General features: G+C 40.4%; 1 protein-coding gene across 9 annotated transcripts in view; it reads right to left on the reverse strand.

Moving 5' to 3' along the window:
- The window catches only part of LOC120406214 (interleukin-1 receptor type 1-like), a 63986-nt gene that overhangs the window by 4914 nt on the left and 35564 nt on the right, over positions 1 to 23508 (reverse strand). For all 9 annotated transcript variants that reach the window (XM_039540728.1, XM_039540706.1, XM_039540714.1 and 6 more), the window contains 6 exons: positions 21995 to 22169; positions 18026 to 18091; positions 13176 to 13296; positions 5549 to 5694; positions 1795 to 1938; positions 595 to 759 (listed from right to left, as the gene is read on the reverse strand). In XM_039540728.1, the coding sequence (XP_039396662.1) occupies positions 595 to 759; positions 1795 to 1938; positions 5549 to 5694; positions 13176 to 13296; positions 18026 to 18091; positions 21995 to 22169 (817 nt within the window). The remainder of the gene's footprint in view (positions 1 to 594; positions 760 to 1794; positions 1939 to 5548; positions 5695 to 13175; positions 13297 to 18025; positions 18092 to 21994; positions 22170 to 23508) is intronic.

Genomic DNA, 23508 nt, shown 5'->3' on the forward strand with positions numbered 1-23508 from the left:
TTGAAGGAAGAACTAGGAGCTGATCGGAGGAAAAGCTATGAGGCAGACAGGGCTTTATGGGAGCCCCAAGCACAGTACGTCCGTGGGATTACACAGGAGGGAGGAATAGGGATAAGAGACTGCCTACGCCAGGGGTCGTCAACCTTTGGCACGCAGCTCACCAGGGTAAGAATCCTGGCGGACCAGGCGGGTTTGTTTATCTGCCGTGTCCGCAGGTTCGGCCGATCGCCGCTCCCTGTGGCCGCGGTTCGCAGTACCAGGCCAATCGGGGCTGCGGGAAGCAGTGCTGGCCAAGAGATGTGCTGGCCGCTGCTTCCCACTGCCCCCATTGGCCTGGGACGGGGAACCGCAGCCAGTGGGAGCAGAGATCGGCCGAACCTTCGGACGCAGCAGGTAAACAAACCGGCCTGGCCCACCAGGGTGCTTACCCTGGTGAGCTGCGTGCCAAAGGTTGACGCCCCCTGGCCTATGCTAACTAGGATGCCTGGGCCAAACAAGTTTGCTTATCTCTATTTCGAGGATCATTGCAGCTTACCTTTGAGACTGGTGAGAGAAAATAGAGAAATTCCAATTTAAAAAAAAAAAAAATCTTACCTTGTCCTGGTAAATCATCCCTTCCAAATATAAAGAGATTGTATCCACACTGTCTCTCTAAGACCTCAGGTAATATCTTTAGCGCAAAAATATCTGGTGAATAGAGGCAGCTTACTCTGTTTTTTGGATACAGCACATATGCATCATAGATCTTCCCATCTGAAACTAAACAAAGTGAGCAAAATGATTAAGACCAAAAAGCATATTTAATAAAAAAGTAAACTATAGTTTTCCCACACAACACTGCCATGGGCACGAATCCTGTAATTAAAGTTATTGTGGTGTAATTATACTTATGAAAGTAATAGTTTTACACGTAGACCTTTAGACTTTAATATGCAAAGGTGTAAAATTGATTACCTTTGATCAGTCTTTGCTCTACACTAAATAAAAAAAAAAGCAATATCACCAGATTATCTGTTTCAAGTACAGCATATTATTTAAATTCCAAGTTACTCATAACTGGTGTTTACTGCTTATGACCTTAAGATATAAAAAGGCAATATTCAGAACGATCAGGAGAGTTATGATTTATCTGGAACAAAATTTCCAGTAAGGGCTGATTTAATAAAACTTTATACAACTCCAGTAATTACCTCAATGCAGTTATTAAATACATTTTACTTCTTTTGTGGTACATCAACTCATGATTGATCTAAATTTCAGTATTCTGCTCTCTTGTGTATGGGATTCCCATTGCTAATGCAAATTCCAGGAACATAAGAGAGAGCCGAATATCGGACCAAAATACGGATTTGAGAGAAATGGTCTTTAAAAAACTGGTAGATGCTTAGGATTTTTCTCTGCGCTCTTTTCCAAAAATGCACTTTCATATGATTTATTAGTACTCTTCCAAACAGTAATTAAAGAGAAGGTAGTTCCATAGCTTGAGTACATGTTACAAGTGGAGAATACTTCAGTCAGCCATTTTAAGGCAAACAGCAATACAGTACATCAACCAGTCAGTAAACGGCTATCAAATATACAAGCCAATCACTGCCATTTTAGAAATCTGAAGTACTTTACATAATCTAAATCAGAAAATATGCTAATAGTTTTCATCATACATCTAAAAAATGTAAGGGCACCCACTTTGGGGGAAACTCCAAATGGAATCACTCTCACTCCAGGATCATTTCCTGAATGCATTCCCAATTAGATTTTAAATTCTGTAACCTTTTTTCTTAAGAAAACACATACCTTTTTTACTCAGAAAAGGATGGCAGGAGTTCCGATACCAAAGCACAATGTCAATCTTGAGTAGCTTGTAGACAAACACAGCAGCAACTATTACAAATACCAGTGAAACAAGTCCTCCAATCAAGTAACCCTGAATGTTTGGAGCTGTATTAGCAAACGGGGCGGGAAAAGATACATTGGAACTGTAGCATGTGTCAAACAAACATTCAAAACATTTTCTACAATCCAACAATTTGGTCTCTTAAAGCCAGCTACTTGTTTAAGGATTTAAATCATACAATCAGCAAACAAGAAAAAAAAGACTAAAGATTCTTCCCGTATGGTTTCAACATAAAACTGTTATTGGCCAGTCTGCTAGTAAACCCAGAATGTTTGCCGTCCTGTCTCAACAGAGGCCATCTTAAAGTCAAAAATGTTACCGCACAAATGCAAAGAAATTGTATTCTCTAACCAGAAAAGAAATGCTGATGTTTATTCTGACAAGACAACTAACTCAGAATTCTCATACAAGTTTGATTTAGGATTTGTCAACACAAATATTCAATTCGCAGCAAGCTGGAGTGTGAATCTACCCCATAGTAGGCCGTTGCAGATTAACTGTGTAATTCTCTTTGAAATAGAACTAGCTCAATGCCCCTATAATCAACTGTGAATGTGCATCAGGAGGGTGCACCTGGTCAGTTAATCCATGGCACGCTAATATATAAAATTTAATAATAATTGGAGATGTACCTATCTCCTAGAACTGGAAGGGACCTTGAAAGGTCATCGAGTCCAGCCCCCTGCCTTCACTAGCAGGACCAAGTACTGATTTTTGCCCCAGATCCCTAAGTGGCTCCCTCAAGGATTGAACTCACAACCCTGGGTTTAGCAGCCAATGCTCAAACCACTGAGCTACATTCACAACTTAACTTGCCATCAACTAAATCTTTGTGTAGAGAAGCCCTGTTAAAAAGTGGCACACAGTTGTAGAAAAAAAGTGAGTAGTAAGACAATCCCACAAGAAGACAAAGAAAAGTGAACACATAAATGTGTTCTCTTGTTACACCATATGCTCTCTGGAACTGGAGCAGGAATGGTCATTTACTAAATGACTGTTCTGTGTCTAGCACAGTGGGTGACCAAGCTGACAGAGGTTTCTAAGTGCTAATGCTATATAAGTAGCAGCAAACAGAAAATTCCCAATTACTGGAATGGGAGTTGTTAGCACTCAGCACAGCGGAAAATAGCCCATTTAAGTGACTACATATGGTTTTAAGAGCACAACTTTAGGCACCCAAACTTTGATAGTTTGGGATATTAACAGAATGAGATCAGCCACAAGTAGTACACCTCTACCCCGATATAATGCGACCCGATATAACATGAATTCGGATATAACGTGGTAAAGCAGCGCTCCAGGAGGGCGGGGCTGAACAATCCAGTGGATCAAAACAAGTTCGATATAATGCGGTCTCACCTATAACGCAGTAAGATTTTTTGGCTCCCGAGGACAGCGTTATATCGGGGTAGAGGTGTAATTTTGTAGTATGAACTATCTTGTAGGAGGATTATATTGTCTCACTTTAGTGCAGTCTGTGTTCTGGGGTTACATTAATGGAGGATATGATTCACAGTCAGAAAAAGTCCCAAAGAGATGCAATATCTCTGTAGGCTCCATTCTCATGAATGAAGTTGTATCCATTGTGGAATGCAAGTTTGCCTTTTGTACTCAAAAACTGCTTTGGGGTTTGCTTTAAAGTAGTGTTTTTAAGTCTTATAGACCTCTCCACTCTGCTATACATTTATAAACTCCAGCTCCCTCTTCCACTCTCATTTATGGCACACTTAGCCAGTGGTTCTCAACCAAGGGTAGGCAGAGATCTTCCAGGGGGTACATCAGCTCATCTAGATATTGTCTACTTTTACAACAGGCTACATGAAAAACACCAGTGAAATCAATACAAACTAAAATTTTATACAATGACTTGTTTATACTGCTCTATATACTACATCAGTGTGCCTCAACCTGGTAATTATGATTTATTTTATAATTATATGATAAAAATGAGAAAGTATAAGCAATTTTTCAGGTGCTATGACACCTGTGTATTTTTATGTCTGATTTTGTAAGCAAGTAGTTTTTAAGAGACTTGGGTACACAAGACAAATCAGACTTCTGAAAGGGGTACAGTAGTCTGAAAAGGTTGAGAACCACTAGACTAAGCTACTGGTTGTCATTACAGTCACCTCGACAAAAAGAGTTTATGAGAAGTGTACTAGCAAGAGACAGAGCACTTTGGTTCTTTATGCCTCTCCTTTTGAACGATTACATAGCACCTGTCTTCCAAACATTAACCAATTCATCCTCACAACTTCTCTGTGTGGTAAACAAGATCTTAAGATAAAAAACAACCTCCAAAACAGGTTTCTCTGGGTTAAATAGGCTTAAATGTAAGCCATTGTTTATTAAACCTGTAGTAGACGTTGGCTGAATTATCAAGGTACATCTTGCAATAGGCAGTAGTTTTGATTTCAATATCTTACTACTTTTCAAGTGAGGTTTCAGAATTAATTCTATTTTAAAGCAGACTGGCCTCAAATTCTGCGTAAACAAACTTGAGAGAGACTTAATTTGAACTTTGGTGTCTTATATTAAAGTTACCTGAACTCCCATATATGCACATTTGTACTCATTTCAGCTTTTCAGCTTTGAAAACCAGAACCAAATGTTAAATGTGTCAGCACAAACTGCTTATTATGTGCTGAGTCACAATGAATTTGGCAATAGGGACTTTTTCATGTTTCACACATTCCACATTAAAAAAATTGGTCCTGCTAGTGTAGGCAGGGGGCTGGACTCGATGACCTTTCAAGGTCCCTTCCAGTTCTAGGAGATTGGTATATCTCCAATTATTATTATTAAGCAAAATCTACACTCTGTGGCAAAAAACAGAGCATACAATGTGGGAGTGGTGTGTGCATGAATTCCTGCCTATCTGTTATGGAGTGATGAGGATAGAGGGAATCAAAGGAGCAGCAGCAGCCCCACTGCTACATATATCCTCGCCTCCTCCTTCACACCTCAACAAAAAAAAAGCAGAGATGCTGGGGTCATGGAGTTACTTCAAAAGTGAAGCAGTAGCCACAAAATTTGTGCCCAAATGCTCCTTTCTGGTTCTTCAGCTTTCAGTTAACAACAAGGTGAACAGAAGCATTATGGCACTAAGGCAATATGGTGTACAAGAGAGAATAATTTACTGAGAAAATACTGTTTTAAAGGGGGAAAAGGTGAATTTGAAAGAAGCTATTCAGGAGGAAGAGGGGGAATATGTTTTAACAAACGTAAGAATTTAGGATTAAATTCAACAAGGGCAGCTACAACTTAAGAGGAAGGAAGACAGCAAGAGTGCTAATTATCTACCATGGGTGGCATAAGCTAATGATAAGTTTGTTTTAATTTATTTTTTTACTGAAAAGCATTTCATTGGTATTTTCTGAAAGGCTGTTGAATTGAAATATAGAGTCCAAAATTCATTAAAACTGATAGTTTATTTAAATTTGGTAATAGAACGAATGTAGAATACTTTAGTTAACATACGTATACGATTGTAACATACCAGTCATGTTCTGTTTAACACAGAGCTGTTTTACACAGTTATAGCCAATTATGGTTGATACTAGCTGAATCTTTATTAAACTGTTCCCTTTTCCTTAATTTCTCATTACATGATCAGGTTAGAATTGTAGTTATAAACTTATTTAAATATCTTACCTGGGCGTTTTAGTAAAACATATGCTACAGCTTCGCCATAGGGATGGAAAACACGACAGAAAAACTTGTGAGAATAATCCTTACTTTTCACTTTTGAAATGTTGAATCTTGCTCCAATTATAAAACCACCTCCCTGGGAAGGTTTTCTATCACCACAAAAAAAACAAACAAACAAACAAAAAAACCCACAACACATCAGCAGATAGAGAAATTATTATATATTAGAATTTCAATATGGACTAGGTAGACTTAACTGCAAATACAAGAAAGTTAACTTTTACCCTAAAAAATGTATTAAGCAAGTAGAGTTCAGATCACTTGTGAGCAAACATTGATATTGGGAGTCAGGACTTTATAGTACAAAGCTTAGTGTAAGCAAAATGAAGTGCCAGAGCCAAGGGTTTGAAACTACACAAATGGAACAATGACATTACACAGGTTGAATTACTGCCCACATTAAAAACAGGAGTACTTGTGGCACCTTAGAGTCTGTTTTTGAAGTTTTTTTGTTGCAAAATTGCCACCTTCAAGTCTGTCACTGAGTGGTTAGAGAGGTTGAAGTGTTCTCCCACTGGTTTTTGAATGTTATGATTCCTGATGTCAGATTTGGCTATCCAACAGTGTGTCAGGAATCATAACATTCAAAAACCAGTGGGAGAACACTTCAACCTCTCTAACCACTCAGTGACAGACTTGAAGGTGGCAATTTTGCAACAAAAAAACTTCAAAAACAGACTCCAAAGAGAAACTGCTGAACTTGAATTAATATGCAAACTAGATACTATTAACTGTGGCCTAAACAAAGACTGGGAATGGTTGGGTCATTACACCAATTGAATCTATTTCCCTATGTTAAGTTCTCCTCACACCTTCTATGGGCCATCTTAATTATCACTCCAAAAAGTTTTTTTCCTTCTGCTAACGATAGCTCATCTCAATTGATTAGACTCTGCCTGTTGGTATGCATACTTCCACCTTTTCATGTTCTCTGTATGTATAAATATCCCCTGTCTGTGTTCCATTCTATGCATCCGAAGAAGTGAGCTGTAGCTCACGAAAGCTCATGCTTAAATAAATTTGTTAGTCTTTAAGGTGCCACAAGTACTCCTGTTTTTTTTGCGGATACAGACTAACACGGCTGCTACTCTGAAACCTGCCCACATTAGAACATTTAAACTTCTGTAGGAATTGCTGTCAGGTACTGTGCCTCCATATTTTCAGTTCTGATACTGTTGCTGACCACTTTAAAAAATAGCTACTTTCCATACCAACTGAGCCTTGGTTAAAACTGATTTAGCTGAAAACTATTATGGCTTTATAATTTAAAAGATAGATGAGGACAGGTTGCAAACTGATTTAGTTGTATTGGCATTCCATAAGAACAGTTATATCCCTTATAGTAGCCATGGGTCTTCGAGATGTTCTGTCCATATGGATTCCACACTTGGTGTTCATGCACACCATACGTGTAAGATCAGATTCTTTTGACCAGCAGTGTCCACTGGGGCCAGGCCTGTCCCCTAAGCATCCTCTCAGCTCCCTCATCCGAGACCGTAAAGTGCAGAGCAGGCCCTCAGTGCCTTCACCAATACAGAATCCCAGAGAAGTAGGATTCCATATTAGGGAAGGAAGGCAGGTCATGGGATCCTTGTGGATAAAACATCTCGAACCACAGAACTGTAAGAAAATAACCAATTTGGGTCTACATGGTAGGTGCTAGGAGCCCTAGTTAAAAGATTGTAGGACAGCCTTACCAAAATGAAGCTTCTTACAAAAACACAGCTTTAGTAAAGTGTGTACCAAACTGTTCATAGCTGCCCTATAAATTTCAGAAATAGACCACCTGAGCTCTAGTGCTCAGCTGTGCCTAGGTGGCTCTAAGCTGACTGGGCTAACTCATAAGTCCATTTTGATAACTTCTGTGAGGTTACTGCCTGATCCCTAAACATATCCATGAAGGCCATGAACAGTCTGGGTGTTCCTGAATGGTTTTGTCCTGTTCAGAGAATATAAAGCTCTTACTGCATAAAGTGTGTGACGTTTACTAGTAATGCCAAACCACACTCCAAGACTTTCACTGCACTGCAGCAGTGTCCACACAGGATGTTACTGTGCTGTAAGCTGGTGTGCTGATGGTTCACACCTTGGCTTGTGACACAGTAATTTGACATGTAGACAGTTGGGCTACTGGCTGCCACGCTTGTGACAAATCTAATGTTCACTCTTTTGTCTCAGTTCCAAGAGTCTTGAGAGGGAAACTTGATGTCCCATTTCTGGAGTGATGTTCCTTTCTCAAGGAAATCAACATGTGGATCTAAGTCAGGGGTCGGCAACCTTTCAGAAGTGGTGTGCCGAGTCTTCATTTATTCACTCTAATTTAAGGTTTTGTGTGCCAGTAATACATTTTAACAAGGTCTCTTTCTAGAAGTCTAAAATACATAACTAAACTGTTGTTGTATGTAAAGAAAATAAGTTTTTTTAAATGTTTAAGAAACTTCATTTAAAATTAAATTAAAATGCAGAGCCCCCGGACCGGTGGCCAGGACCCGGGCAGCGTGAGTATCACTGAAAATCAGCTCACGTGCCGCCTTCGGCACGCGTGCCATAGATCAGGGGTAGGCAACCTACATAGACAACTGGGACATCTCAGCATTGCAGCTTGGCGTTCGAATCATGGCTCATGGGGTGAACTAGCTAAGGAGGACTAGAGGGAGGACTAAGACTTAGCTACTTCCTTCTTCTCCATATCTGAGATGGCTGTTGTGGAGTACTCTAGAAGAAAAAAATTTAGGTGGCCAACCCTAGTGTGACACCCTACCTCAGAGGAGCACCCTTGAAGCCCCATATTCATTGTTTGTATATAATTGTGCTATGTCATATAAAACATGCCATGTGAGGTATCGTGGCAAAGTTTATGATCTGCTGAAACACACTGTTCCATCTAAATAGGTACAATAACTCCTCACTTAATGTAGTTATGTTCCTGAAAAATGCTACTTTAAGCAAAACGATGTTAAGTGAATCCAATTTCCCCATAAGAATTAATGTAAATCGGGGTGCGGGGGGTTAGGTTCCAGGGAAATATATATATACACACACACAGTAAGTTTTAAACAACCTAATCCTGTACACAGAAATGATGATTGTGAAGCTTGGTTGAGGTGGTGGAGTCAGAGGGTGGGAGATTTTCCAGGGAGTGCCTTACTGCTAAATGATGAACTAGCACTTGGCTGAGCCCTCAAGGGTTAACACATTGCTGTTAATGTAGCCTCACACTCTAGAAGGAAGCACAAATGGAGGAAGGAGACACAGCATGGCAGTGGCTGCAAACATTGGAAACTGAAAGGGGTGATGAATCCACCCTATCCCAATGGAGCACACCACTCCCTCCACTTTCCGAAGTGCCGGGAGGTGCATGTGTGTGTGAGAGTCAACAACCATCAACAGCCATTGTCCTGACAGAGAGTTACAATTCAATGACTAACTTGCACAAGGCCACACCAGGGGAATTGCTCAATCTTGCCTGGGGACTCAGCAATGCCCACCAGACATGCCTGGACTTGTGTTCTCCAAGCACATGGGACTAAGGGTATAAAACAGAATACAGTGGCCCCATGCTTGGCCTTTTCTCCTCCCCCGACCTACGCTGCAAGCAACAAGGACACTCAAAAGACTGAAGACTCCAACAGAGGAGACTGGCCCACGTTTCAAGGGTGAAACCTGTTGTCATAAACAGATAGTTAAGCGTTAATGTCTCTTTTACCTGTAAAGGGTTAACAAGCTCAGTGAACCTGGCTAACACCTGACCAAAGGACCAATCAGGGGACAAGATACTTTCAAATCTCGGTGGAGGGAAGTTTTTGTGGGTGTTTTTGTAGTGTTGTGAGTTCTCTCTTGGGATTAAGAGAAGCCAGACGTACATACAGGCTCTCCAATCTTCCTGAAACAGTCTCTTCTGTTCAATATAGTGAGTATTAGTTAAAAAGGCAGATTAGTCTTTTGTTTGTTTTCTTTATTTGCAAATGTGTATTTTGCTGGAAGGATATTTTACCTCTGTTTGCTGTAACTTATATTTTGGCCAGGGGGAAGGGAGTCCCTCTAGTTTCTATATAGGCTGAATACCCTGTAAGCATTTCCATCCTGATTTTACAGAGATAAATTTTACTTTTTTCTTTTTCTTTAATTAAAAGCTTTCTTTTTAAGAACCTGATTGATTTTTCTTTGTTTTAAGATCCAGGAAATTGGGTCTGGACTCACCAGGAGTTGGGGGGGGGGGGGGAAAGAGGGGGATGGTTAATTCCTCTTTGTTTTAAGATCCAAGGAGTTTGGATCTGTGTGAAGCCTCTCAAGACAACCCAGGGAGGGGAAAGTCTGGGGGGAAAAAGAGGAGGGGAATGGTTAATTTCTCCTTGTGTTAAGATCCAAGGAGTTTGGATCTGTGTTCCCCAGGGAAAGTTTTGGGGGAACAGGGAGTGTGCCAGACACTGGAATTTCTGGCTGGTGGCAGCGCTATCAGATCTAAGCTAAGATTTAAGCTTAGAAGGGTACATGCAGGTCCCCACTTTTGGACGCTAAAGTTCAAAGTGGAGAACAAACCTATGACACCTGTGTACTCTGAACTGCAATATCCAGTGGCATGAGAAAAAACTGCTTAATCTAGATGTTGCCCAGTTTAATAGGGTTGAGAGTGTAGGCTGCATGCTTATATTTTATTTTATTTTAGTAACCACTCTGACTTTTTGCCTAATCACTTAAAATCTCTTTGGTAATCAATAAACTTGTTTTACTGTTTATCTTTATCAGTGTTTACCTGAAGTGCTTCGTAAATCTAATCAGATTTACAAAAGCTGGTGTATGTATATCCACTTTCCATTGATGGAGTGGTGAACCAACTAATCAACTTGCATTTCTCAAGAAAGGATTTTGAGCAGTGAAAGACAGTATATTCCTGAGGTACAAGGCTGGGAGATGGGGGGCGATTTGGCTGGTGCCTTTCTCTGTGTGATTTATGAGTGGCTCTGGGAGCATTCATGCAATCTAGCTGGGTACGTGGCTCCACATGCAGTTGTGCTGAGTGATAACAGCACCTGTGGAGGGGCTTGCTGCTTGTCACTAGCAAAGAACTGTGAGAGAGAGCCCAGGCTGGAGAGTTAAGTGGGCAAAGTTATCCTACAGTCCCAGACTGAACCCTGGGGATCCTGTCACACCTAGCCTTCGGAGTCTGTTTGGAAATAGAGCAGCAGATGGAGTACCAATAAGGTACATGACCTTCACCTAAATCAAAAAGGCATCTAAGAGGGCCCATCACTGAATGGCATAGAAGCATCACAGGAGAAGTATGTCAACCCTGAAGATTTAGCTTCTGCCATAGTGGTTCGAGTTCTGGTATCAAAGGGAGAGAGGGGGTTCTGCACCTAACCACCTATCTACTGAAAAGGAATTTATTAAGCCAACAGGGACATTAAAAGGACTAGCTTAACAAGTATATTAACTAATCACTAACACTAACTACAACAGAGTTGCAGAGAAGCAGCACGCATTCCATCTTGCTGCCATCGATGGCAAAAAGGAATTGAGGGATAGTTGGCCCCCTCCCACGGGTGGGGTAATGGAGCACGAGGATACCTAGGGAACAGGCATAGTCCCAACTGAATTTGATTTGGCCAAATGAATCCAATTTTGTGTGCCTGTGCACCAAGAGTAGGATCCATGTGAACAATCATTTGAAAAAGAATACCAGCTTCTACCCTCCCACTCTACACTCCCCCAAAATCATTCTAGGTGGTTCATTCATCCAGCATTTTTGGCTTCTCAGCAGATAGGCATTCTGTCATGCTCCTGATGGGTAGCTGGGAGACATGTTGGGAAGACTCCTGCGAGTTAACACGATCAGCAACAGTTGGCAAATCATTCAAGCTTACACAAAGCTGACTACAGAGTCCGTTTATAGAAAGAAAAAAAAAGTCAGCTAATATAGCCCATGCTACCAGCGTGGCTCTGTCCTCTAGTGGTTAGCCCATGTACAGAGGTTTCTGAATTTGCTGCTGCTATTGAACTATGGAAACCAGTTCATCAGTTCAAGGAGTAAAGCTAATACTTTTAGATCACATAGGTCTCTGATTCAATCCCAGCTATCACCTCCTCCAGAGACACAATGTTATATGTGCAGCAGCAAAGTACATCTGTACTTGAGCTCAGCCCCAAGTGCCTATCAGGAGCTCATCCTTCAAAAGAGTGCAATGAGGAAGCAATAAAGAGAAACGGTAAGACAGGATTAGGACAAGAAATAGCAGAGCAACAATCAGGCCAAAATTTTCATACTGTAGTGCCTGAAATTAGACACCTAAAATGTTTTTTGGAGATTCCCAGGTATCCAACAGCTCCAGCTGACTTCAAGGGAAGCGGCAGGTATTCAACATCTCTGAAAATTAGGTCACCTAGAATCTATATTTCTTAGGCACTCAAGTTGAAAGTTTTTGCTTAGGGCAAAAGTAACAATAATTAATTTACTCCTGGTGCCTCAATTATCAGTTATGTGGGACACTAATGTTTAGAGGTAAGCAGGGACTGTTCATTTTTTTTTTAGCCCATGAGACTATAATACAACAAAAATCTCTCACCCTATAAATTTACAGGAGTTTGGGGATAAAGTAAAACTAAAATTCAAGACAATTTTCCCGAGGAGCAGGTTGACATAAAAAATATAGTTAAATAAATAAATAAATAAATAAATAAATAAATAAATAAAGTGAATGTGCCAATCTTCTCTAAACAAGAAAATGTTTTATGACATTTCAACTTGATTCAGTGGCAGATGTTATGTAATTTGTGAACCTGGCCACCGCACACATGCAGGCAGAGCAGCTGATCTTAAAAGAACTCAAGGAAACACCTATTGTATATATAATGAATTGCTCCCATACTGGCAAACTCTTTTTCAACGGGGCTGGTTGAGAGCAGCCCTTAATCTATGGATGAAGAGTACTAAGTATTATCATGCTATTATGAATTTCCAAAATCTAGATAAGATGGCCTCAATAAATTACTTACAGAAAAAATAGATAATTATTAAATGCATGGCAAATTTGTTGAACATGAAGTACTTTCAGTAGTCTGTTGGCATTCATTAGGGAAGATTGAAAAAAGTGGGTTTGTTTAGTCTGGAGAAGAGAAGACTGAAAGGGGACATGATAACAGTTTTCAAATACATAAAAGGTTGTTACAAGGAGGAAGGAGAAAAATTGTTCTCATTAACCTCTGAGGACAGGACAAGAAGCAATGGGCTTAAATTGCAGCAAGGGAGGTTTAGGTTGGACATAAGGAAAAACTTCCGAACTGTCAGGGTGGTTAAGCACTGGAGAAAGTTGCTGATGGAGGTTGTGGAATCTACATCATTGGAGATTTTTAAGAGCAGGTTAGACAAACACCTGTCAGGGATGGTCTAGATAATACTTAGTCCTGCCAGGGGACTGGACTAGATGACCGCTTGAGGTCCCTTTCAGTTCTACAATTCTATGATTAGACACTATTTTGTCCAATAGTTACTTTTATGGATGATTCACACCAAATAATTTTAAAATATTTTAGCATTCAATACACATGCAATTTGATCTGTAAGAATACTTACTCATAGATTTGTTCTTCGTAGGTATTATCAAAGACATTAACATCCTCACCGTTGACTTGCCAGTACGGATTCAAAGCACTTATGCTACTGGATATATTACAGTCCATGATGACATGAGATCCTACAAAACATTTAAATGTGACAATTAAAAATTGTGTACCATAAGCAGGCAGGCTCATATGATTATGTAAATAGTTTGGGAAAGGACCGTTACTTAGATTACAGCAACTGTGGTTCTCAGAGATGTGTTGTCCTTATGTGTTGCACTTTTGGTGTGCACACTCCCACGTGCTTGAGACCAGAGTCTTTTGGCCAGCAATGTCCATTGGGGCTGTGCATGCATTCTGAGTGGCCTAGTGCTTCTCTACTGAGGACATAAAGGGGGGTGTGGGTCCAACTGCCACTCAATTCCTTTGCCACTGCAGAATCCAGATGTTACAGAACTCCACAGGAGCAGGAAAGAGGGCAGGTCATGGAATACATGTGGACACTGCATCTCAAAGAACTCCAGTTATTATAAGGTAAGTAATTCTTTTTTGAGTGCTTGTCCGTATGTATTCCACTCTTGGTGACTCACAAGCAGTAACCTGATGGAACCAGGTAGGTGCTCAGAGTCTGCTTAAACAAAGATTGCAGTACAGCTCTGACAAAAGCAGCATCAGACCTCAATGCTTCTACCAAGAAATATTGTTTGGTAAAAGTATGGCTTGAACTCCAAGTAGCTGAAATGGATATGCTTAGCACAGAAGCCGCAGAAGCTGTCCAAGTGCAGTGGAGCAAGCTCTAATCTGAGTTGAGGATCTAAACTTGCTAATTCATAACAGCTCTTACCACAACACGAAACCCACTTGGAAAGCCTCTGGGCTGATAGAACTTCTCTCAGAAAATATAGAAATGTAAAAAATAAATAGTCATGGGGAAATCCCGAAGGATTTGGTTTTTTGTAAGTAAAAGGGCCCTGCAAACCTCTAAGGTGTGCAGCCTAGCCTTCCCCGGATTAGTATGTCATTTCTAAATGGACATTGTCATATTAATCAGTTGGTTTAAAGGAAAGCCCATAAATCCTTTCAGTAAGAACTTGGGATGAGGTTTAAGTGAAAATTTATCCCTATGGCATATGTCATATATGTTTACCAGATTCCAGGAGAGGGTCATTAATGGGAAGTGCCAAGTGACCAGGCATAGAGAATCTCCAAACATTTGGAAGGATTTTGTACCTCTTCCACAAGTTTCTTGAGAGACTCAGTTATATGTGTGGCCAGATCTTGAAAGCTCTTGTTATCATACAGGTGAGATGGTCTAGAGGGTACTACCACCTCATTTAAGGTCAAGAGAGTATAGCCTCAGAAATTGCCTGATCCTCAGCTTGAGAGTGGCTCCTCCTCAGAAAACTCCTCACAGGGCTCTAATTCATAGGTTGCAAGCCTAGGTTCCTGAGAACATATAGGGGAGGAGGTTCTCATTCTAGAAGGTGGCGCAGAGGTGTGATGTCTTGGGAGGTGAATACCCCAGAGGTTCCAATAGAACCATGTTGGAACACTGTATGGAAATGAGGTGGGGGGCACAAGGAAGGGTACCAGACATATGCCCACTCCTACATCCCATCTGAGACCTTCACATAACTAAAAACCCCTTGATTCCTTCTCAGAATCACAATACCATAAGAAGGGATCCTTGGAGAACAAGTATGGGACCCCCCACCCCCCACCCCAACGTGTAGTGAGTCAGAAGATGAAAACAAGCACTCCAGATTATTTTTTTGGTTGTGGGGGGTGGAGGGGCATATAGCAGGGGGAGATGGAGGGGAACATTCCTGGAGTCAGAATGCTAAATTTGCACAGTAATTCTAGAGGCCATCAGCACTGGGGAGATAATCTGGGCCAACGAGGCTTGGAGCATCAGTAGAGACCAGTGGAGAGCAGAGGAGATTCTGATTCCTCTAAGAGTCTGGAGATGCCTCAGTACTACATGCTTTCTTAGTATCAACAGGGACGGTGCTACAAACCTGAGTGCGAGAGAAGAGAGTATCAGGGTTGATGGTATGGACATGCCCAGTACTGACACACTTGGTGCTGAAGAGAGTAGCATCAAGAAGAGCAGTACCAATGAGGCTGATACCATCACAGATGGCATCGAAGCACTCAGTGTTGAGGTAACTCCCAATGCTGTGGCCTCTGTACTGGAGGCAGTTAACTTTGGATTCCCAAGATCGTGCCAGAGCCCTAGTGCCACACTGCCTTAGAGCTGCTGTGGTTCACAGGTTGGGCAATGGAGTTTCTTTAGAATGGGAGCAGTGAGGTGACTTAAGACTTCTTACTGAGAATGCCTGTTGGGGGATCGGCCCTACTTTTCCCACAGAAGTGATGCTCCTTTTTGTCTGATGACTTTAAACAAAGTCCTAACTGAATCCAAAGCTAGAATGGTCTTAAAAGATGGAGCCTGGGAGCTAGTGAATCCAAACTCACAGGAGCACTTCTGGAATGTCAGGGGACGGAGGGAGGAGAGGAGACTGCTCCATGCAGCCAGCCTCAACAAATATTTAAAGACACGCCTCCCCAAACCTTTAAGGTCCTTTTAGAAAAGAGCTTGCACACCAACCATATGTCAGAGATATGGGCTTTCCCATAGAGAAGAGATGAGGTATCTGGTATGCCTGTCATCAATCACAATTGCTGCCTTACAGGAGGGGCAACAGATTCACATAGATTCCAGGCTGCATGATTTAGGAAGGGGACATGACTAAATCCTGGGGCCAGAAATAAAATCCCAATCTGAGAAAAAAAACACCACAAAATATGGAAGGAAAAACTTCCAAATACCAATAAACAATATTTAAAGCAGTGGTTCTCAACCAGAGATACATGTACCCCGGGGGTACGCAGAGGTCTTCTGGGGGTACATCAAGTCATCTAGATATTTGCCTAGTTTTACAACAGGATACAGAAAAAGCACTAGTGAGGTCAGTACAAACTAAAACAACATACAGACAGTGACTTGTTTGTACTGCTCTATATACCATACACTGAAATGTAAGTGCAATATCTATATTCCAATTGATTTTTTATTATATGGTAAAAATGAGAAAGTACACAATTTTTCAGTAATAGTGTGCTGTGAGACTTCGTATTTTTATATCAGATTTTGTAAGCAAGGCGTTTTTAAGTGAAGTGGAACTTGGGGGAACGCAAGACAAACCAGACTTCTGAAAGGGGTGCAGTAGTCTGGAAAGGTTGAGAGTCACTAATCTGAAGTTTGCCAGTAGGCAACTACCCAAACCATCTATAAGTAACACTAATCTACAAACAACTAACTATAGCAATTACGAAAAAAGATGCTTCAAGAGGTAGACACTGAAGAGCTCCATCTCACAGCCACTGGTGGTGAGAAGGAACTGAGTGGCAGTTGGGCCCAGTCCACCCTCTATGCCCTCAGTACAGTAGCACAAGGACACTAAGATTATGTCTACACAGCAAAGAAAAACCCGCAGCTGGCCTGTGCCAGATGACTCAGGCATGCAGGGCTCGGGCTGCAGGGCTGTTTCACTGCTGTGCAGACTTCCTAGCTCGGGATGAAGCCTGAGCTCTGAGACCCTCCCACCTCGCAGGGTCCTAGAGCCCGGGCTCCAGCCCAAGCCCAAATGTCTACACAGCAGTGAAACAGCCCCACAGTCCAAGCTCACAGGCCAGCTGCAGGTGTCTAGTTGCTATAGAGACGTACACTTCCCCCCAGTGGGCATTGATGGCCAAAAGACACTGATCCTGAGCATGAGGAGCACATGTGCTCCAAGAGCAAAATATGTATCGGCAAGCAGTCAAAGTAGAATTGTCATCTGGCTTTTAGAAATCCTCAACTCCACAGGTAAGATCCTGGCCCTATTAAAATCTATGAGAGTTTTGCCATTGACTTCAACAGAGCCAGGATTCCAGATTGTTTTTGCCAGGTTGCTATTATGATACCAATCTGGGAGGGGTTACAAGCACTTTGGAGTACTGGATTAGAATTCAAAATTATTTTGACAAACTGGAGAAATGGTCTGAAATAAACAGGATGAAATTCAGTAAGGACATATGCAAAGTACTACTCTTAGGAAGGAATAAACCAATTACACAAATACAAAATGGGAAACGATTGCATAGAAAGGAGTCCTGCAGAAAAGGATTTGGGGATTATAGAGGATCAGAAACTAAATGAAAGTCAACAATGTACTACTGTTGCCAAAAAAAAAAAAAAAAAAAAGCAAACATCATTCTGGGATGTATTAGCAGGAGTTTTGTAAGCAAGACACGAAGTAATTCTTCCACTAAAGTCAGCACTGATAAGGCCTTAACTAGAGTATTGTGTCCAATTCTGGGCACCACACTTCAGGAAAGATGTGGACAAATTGGAGAAAGTCCAGAGAGCAAAAATGATTAAGGGTCTAGAAAACAGGACCTACGAGTAAAGATTGAAAAAATTATGTTTGTTTAGTTTGGAGAAGAGAAGGCTGAGGTGGGGACACGATAATAGTCTTCAAGTACATAAAAAGTTGTTATAAACAGGAGGATGATAAATTGTTCTCCTTATCCACTATGGACAAGACAAGTAGTAAAGACCTTAAATTGCAAGGGAGATTTAGGATAGGTATTAGGACAAACTTCCTAACTGTAAAAGGTAGTTAAGCACTGGAACAAGTTACCTAGGGAGGCTGTAGAATCTCCATCACTGGAGATTTTTAAGAACAGGTTAGACAAATGCCTCTCAGGAGATGATCTAGATAATACTGCCTCAGCACTGAAACTAGTTGACCTATCAAGGTCCTTTCCAGTCCTACAATTCTATGATTTGTTATTTGTTAGAAGGCAATTACTTACCAAGTTCTACTTCAATCGAATGGTTTTTTGGATAAACAAACACTGGTGGTGTCTTCTTTGGGCCCTCTAATAAAAAAATAAAAAAAAGATTAACAACCAATGGGCATTACCCCTGCTACACTACTGGTTTTACAATAGTTCTGTTTTATGGGTAGTTGACAATGATGTTACCAAGTACTGAATATTCCTGGACATAAAGGTCATTTCAAACTTTCCAATATCTGTAATAATAGATTTTCTTTATTTGGTTAAAGGATTTCACTCTAGGATCAAACTGGGCATAAGTTGCACCTTATCTGTAAATATGCAAACATTTTCAGATTTATAGGAATAAATCTATAGGAAGCCCAATACCAAAAAAATTCTCATGATACTCACAAGGGCAGTGGGAAAAAGGGGGAGGGAGAGGACATTTCACTGACATCTTGGATGTTCATCACAAATCTATGTTTCATGTATGTTTTATCTAGTAAAATAATGTCTGGACTGGAGCTTCGAGTGTATAGTAATCAAGAATTGTATTGTTTTGTATGCTTTATCAATCACGGTCAGTCTTCAGCAAGTAATAGCTGTCCTCTCACCACTGGTAAAATCCTATTCTATTTAGGCTCTTGTAGAATACCAACCAATGTTATGCAAGTATCTAAACCAAAGAGATCACCAAATCAAAAATCTTGAAGATGGAAGTTTCATCTCAAGCAGCCTTTTTTTTGAAGAATGGTTATTTTCATGGTGGTTCTTGTAGCGTCAGTCAGCATTCGACACCACAACATTGCATATACATATGCATCAGCCATGACACTAGCAGTGAATTCAGATCTCAGGACTCCCCTTAGATGCACACAAGCACGTCTGGCAATACCAAAGCTAGTGCTGATACTAAGGCAGTTTCCCCATTTTAATATTTTAGGTTGGCTGGAGGCTCAAGCTTTGGAACTAACCTTTTATTGGAAAAGGACTAATGTAACTGCTAGTGATTTTGTTGTAGTCAGCTATTTTATGCCCCAGCCACCACTCCCTCTCCACCAGTAGTGGTTCTAGCCGATTCCTGAAAACAAGGTGATCACCCAAGCCATAAGGAGTAGTTTCCCAGCAGGTTTGCTTGCATGGTGGGTGGGTCTCTGTCTCTCTGTCACACACACACACACACACACACACACACACACAGAGCGAGCGTGGTTTTATGCATAAAACTCCTTTGTGGGCATTCCACTACACAAGTCCCTCCATAGTAACCATCAGCTCCCCCAAACCCATCAACTTTTTCTCCCTGACACATGGACACTTAACTTCCTTTTCCCTTATCAATTCTTCTTTAGACGTCATGCCCTCCTTCTCAGCAACAGCTGGTGCTGCTGCTCACAGTGGCCGAGATTCTCTCCTTTCCTCTGAGAGCCTCACAGAGGGAGAGGGGAGGAACTAAATTAGAGTGAGCAAGAGACTAGCAGGGTAAGATGATGTTCTCAAGTCAAATCTGCTCCCGCTACCTATTGGGAACCTGTCAAATGCCAAATATGTCAGCAGGAAGACTGGGAAGCTGCAAGATGGGGCCTGAATACCAGAACACCTCTAGCCAAATGTTAGATGTTGGGCTGATCTGCTTCCCAAGCAACTATGTTTCTGAATGGCACACTGAGCCCTGAATCCTACAGGAAGGCACTAGAGCTGGTCAGAAGTTTTTTGACAAAATATTTGTCAGTCAAAAAATGCTGATTTATCAAAACTGAAACTGTTTGTGCAGAGTCAGTTTAGAATTTCCTGACTTGAAAAACAAATTCAAAATTGCCAAAATGTTTTGTTTATACATTTTTAAATGAAAACTTTCAGTTTTTTTAGTTCAAAAACTACTTTGTTTCAAATTTTAAGCTAAGTAAACTAAAAAGGTTAAAGTGAAAAGGTTGAAATTGGAAAAAAATGTTTTAATTGACCCAAACAAAAGAAAAATCAGGGTTTTTTTGGTTCACAAATATTGGAGATTTTCACTGTATCAAAAAATCAGGCAAAAAACTTATGAACCCCAAGAGTATTTGCCAGCTTGGAGAACTGTTCCCTGCCTAGCTCTACTTGCCACATCCTTCTCTCTGCAAATTAAAAAGAAGTCCTAACCCCATCTTGCCTGTCCCTCCCCCATCTCTGCTGCTGTATTTCCCATCCATGTCCTTCTGAGTCAATGTTCTGTCCCTTTTCCTATTTATCTGCCCATATAAAGCAGAAAGTTTGGACGCCATCACAAGAAAGCACTTGTGCTACCAGTGCAAGACAGAGATAAGGTCTCAAATCTTTTAGGAGTTACACTGAGATTTCTGTGTTATATTTTAAATGTATAATACTTCCTTCCACATGTCTACGGAGGCCTGTAAATACACATATATACAAATGTGTCTCCTCACAGAGATACACAAAGCCCAATATTCTGCCCTAAAGGTCAACAAAACCCAGGCTCTGTTGCATCAGCGGAAGGAGCTAATCCTAGAATCGATAATACTCCAATGGACGTATCCCAGATTAAGCTAGGCGTTTTGTTGAATGCTAAACTGACTTCAAATGCTGTGGCAAACCACAGGGACAGGCAGTAACCCAGATATCAAGTACCAAAAAGCCAATACCTTGAATTACACCCAAAAGCAAATAGGGAACAGGTGAACTGTTGAACTGGTAGAGTGCATTCCTATTGCCTACAACTACCAAAGCAGGCAGGAAAACATGTTTTGTTCCTGCTGTAATCTTCAAGTGGGTCTTGTGTGGTCCCAGACAAGCCACACTGTGGTAGTCTAGTCCATAAATCGAAGAGGCATAGATTAGTGAAATAAGGATAGGCTTTGAAAGAGGAGAACAAAAATGATTAGCCAGATGCAGAAGAAAAGGTGCTCTTGGCCACCAACTCCATTCAAGTTTCTAGAAGTAGTTGCTGACCCAGCAACGTTCCTAGCTCAGCAAATACAGGTTTTGTGCAACTTGAAACTGGAATTCCCCCTTCTGATTATGTATTCTTTTGGTTTTTATGTCTTTTCAGGTGAGCATTTTGCAATAATTTAGGCTGTCACAGCTACAAAGACAAAATTCCCTACATTATTTCCAGCTCTGCACATATACACACACTTGATTTTTCATTTTAAGCAGAATTGATAATCTTGCCAAAGGCAATTTCCTCTTATTGTTTTCAGTCAGGACTGTCGTGTGCTCTCACTGGGAGAGTGAATCTGTTTTATACTCCCCTCTAAAGAGTCTTATGGACTCTAGTGTATTCTTCAAGTGTAAAAATACTATGCAGATAATGGCCTATTCTTGCCTAATATTGATCATCTTTTGTCCTCAACTACCTACACAATGCTAAGAACAAGTGACACTTCTCTATACTACCATCATCACAGGTCACCTCTTCCACAACTGTGTATTGAGACACTGAAACACATGCACAATTATGTCGCATTGGCCTTCAGTAAAATAAAATACTGCAGGACCGACAAAATTATTTTGGAAGTGTACTGGCAAGAGTAACAATTCATACACTTTAAGCCCTGGCTATCATTTGCTCTGTTATGCCAAGTACATTGAGAGTTTGGTTTCTGGTAGTTTAAATTTTATCAGTAGCTTAGCAGAAATTAGCGTCACATGGTGTTTCACCCTCTCCTCACAAAGAAACAGATCTCAAGTCTAGGTTTTTTTCAACTGCGTGTGGTAAACCTTTTTCCACAAGGTGACTGCAAGCCTTAATTTGATCCAAAATACAAGTAGGGGAAAGAGTAATTGTTCCAACACAAAATTCTATTGTACTTTATTTCTAACATTCTGGGGAAGAATAATTTGGAAAAGTTTCAATGCCTTTAAATTTTACAAACCAGCCGCACTTTTTGGTGAAAGATTAGTAGTACTGTGGTGTGCCAATAACTAGCTCTATTAACCCTAAACTTTAAACACAGGAGAGCCAAAGATTTTTTTAAAAAATAAATAAATAAATAAAATGAATACCTTCAACGTCTACATAAATGGTTCGTGAAACATTATGTTGTATTCCCATATAAGTATATGTTGTCTGGCATGTGTAGTTTCCTTTGTCATGCAGAGTTACGTTATTAATTATAAGATAGATGTCACCCTTTGACGAGAGAAATCTGTTGTCCTGCAGTAATCCAGGCTTACATTCCTAAATAAAGCAAAAATAGCTGTGATTTGGGAGTATTAATAAAATATTGATTATTAAAGCATTTGCCAAAAAAAAAAAAAAAAAAAGTGTTATTTCAACCATGTAAGATACAGCTCCCTGCCCAAGGTGTATATACTACCAAATATTCTCTGAATATGGCAAGATAGTTGTCAAGTTTAATATGAATTTCTAATAACTGCCAATTTAATGTACAGAGCTTTGGTACTGAAACACTGACAATGTCATTCTATTTTAAGAGACACTACCAAGACCTAAAGTGAAATGTTTTGTTAGAGGATTTGTTAGGGTTTTTTTAAATAAATAAAAAAAATGGGAGTCATATTCAAAAACAGAAGCGATCTTGAATTGAAAAGATTCATTCTGAAAAAGTCAAGGGGCAGCTTTTTTTTTCCAGCTGACACAATTCAGTGAATTCAACACAAATTTGTGAAATGCTTCAGTTGACCCAGGCCTTTTTAAAAAAAATGTTAGTCCAAAAATTTTTAACCAGTTCTAGCTAGGACATCTATCCAGATATTTAACCTTTACAGCATATATTCGTGCTGTTTCTTACCTGGCTGGCATAGGCATTTAACTATCTTGCAGGAGCTAAGTGCTTTCTTCCTACACTAAGAGATCACAAGTAGAACTCATTTCTTCTTCCTGGCAGTGAATAACGAGGCCCTTGAATTAATGGATTTTATTTTTTGTTTTTAATTTTGGAAGAGATGTTTTCAAACATTTAAACAGATTTTTCATTATGTTCTCTTCCAATTAAAACACTGTTTTAGAAGTTTTCCAATGAAACTTCCAAGAACAGTTTCCCATGATACTCTAGGGAAACAGGTAAGAGGGAGAATTAGTCAGGGAGCACATTGCATGGCTGAACCATCATATTGGTCTTGATATTAAACGTACTGTGTATTCTTTAAGTGATGGATTTACTTTAATTTCCCACAGAGTGCAGCAAGGAGGTGTTTCTATGAGTATTAATTTAAACCCCAATTTTTAAAGCAGTGTAGGTATCCTCCCACAACCTAATCACGGTGCATGCAGAAAGATGCAATTTCTCCATTAAGCAGACCCCCAAAAACCACTTAAGACTTTGAAGATCAACAATTTGAATTGTAGCTAGAAGCGAATAGAAAGTCAGTGCAGTGTACAAAGCCCCCATATAGCATGCTCCTTAAAGCCAACCCCACTAAATAAGTGGACTACCGCATTGTGACAGCTGTAGCTTTTAGTTAATTTTCAAGAGTAAATCTCTTGTACAGTGCATTATTGGTGACAAATGCATAGATCACTGGTGATTTATATCAGAGTTGTATGTCACCGCAAT

This window comes from Mauremys reevesii, linkage group 1 (assembly GCF_016161935.1).
Source record: "Mauremys reevesii isolate NIE-2019 linkage group 1, ASM1616193v1, whole genome shotgun sequence".
Taxonomy (NCBI): domain Eukaryota; kingdom Metazoa; phylum Chordata; order Testudines; family Geoemydidae; genus Mauremys; species Mauremys reevesii.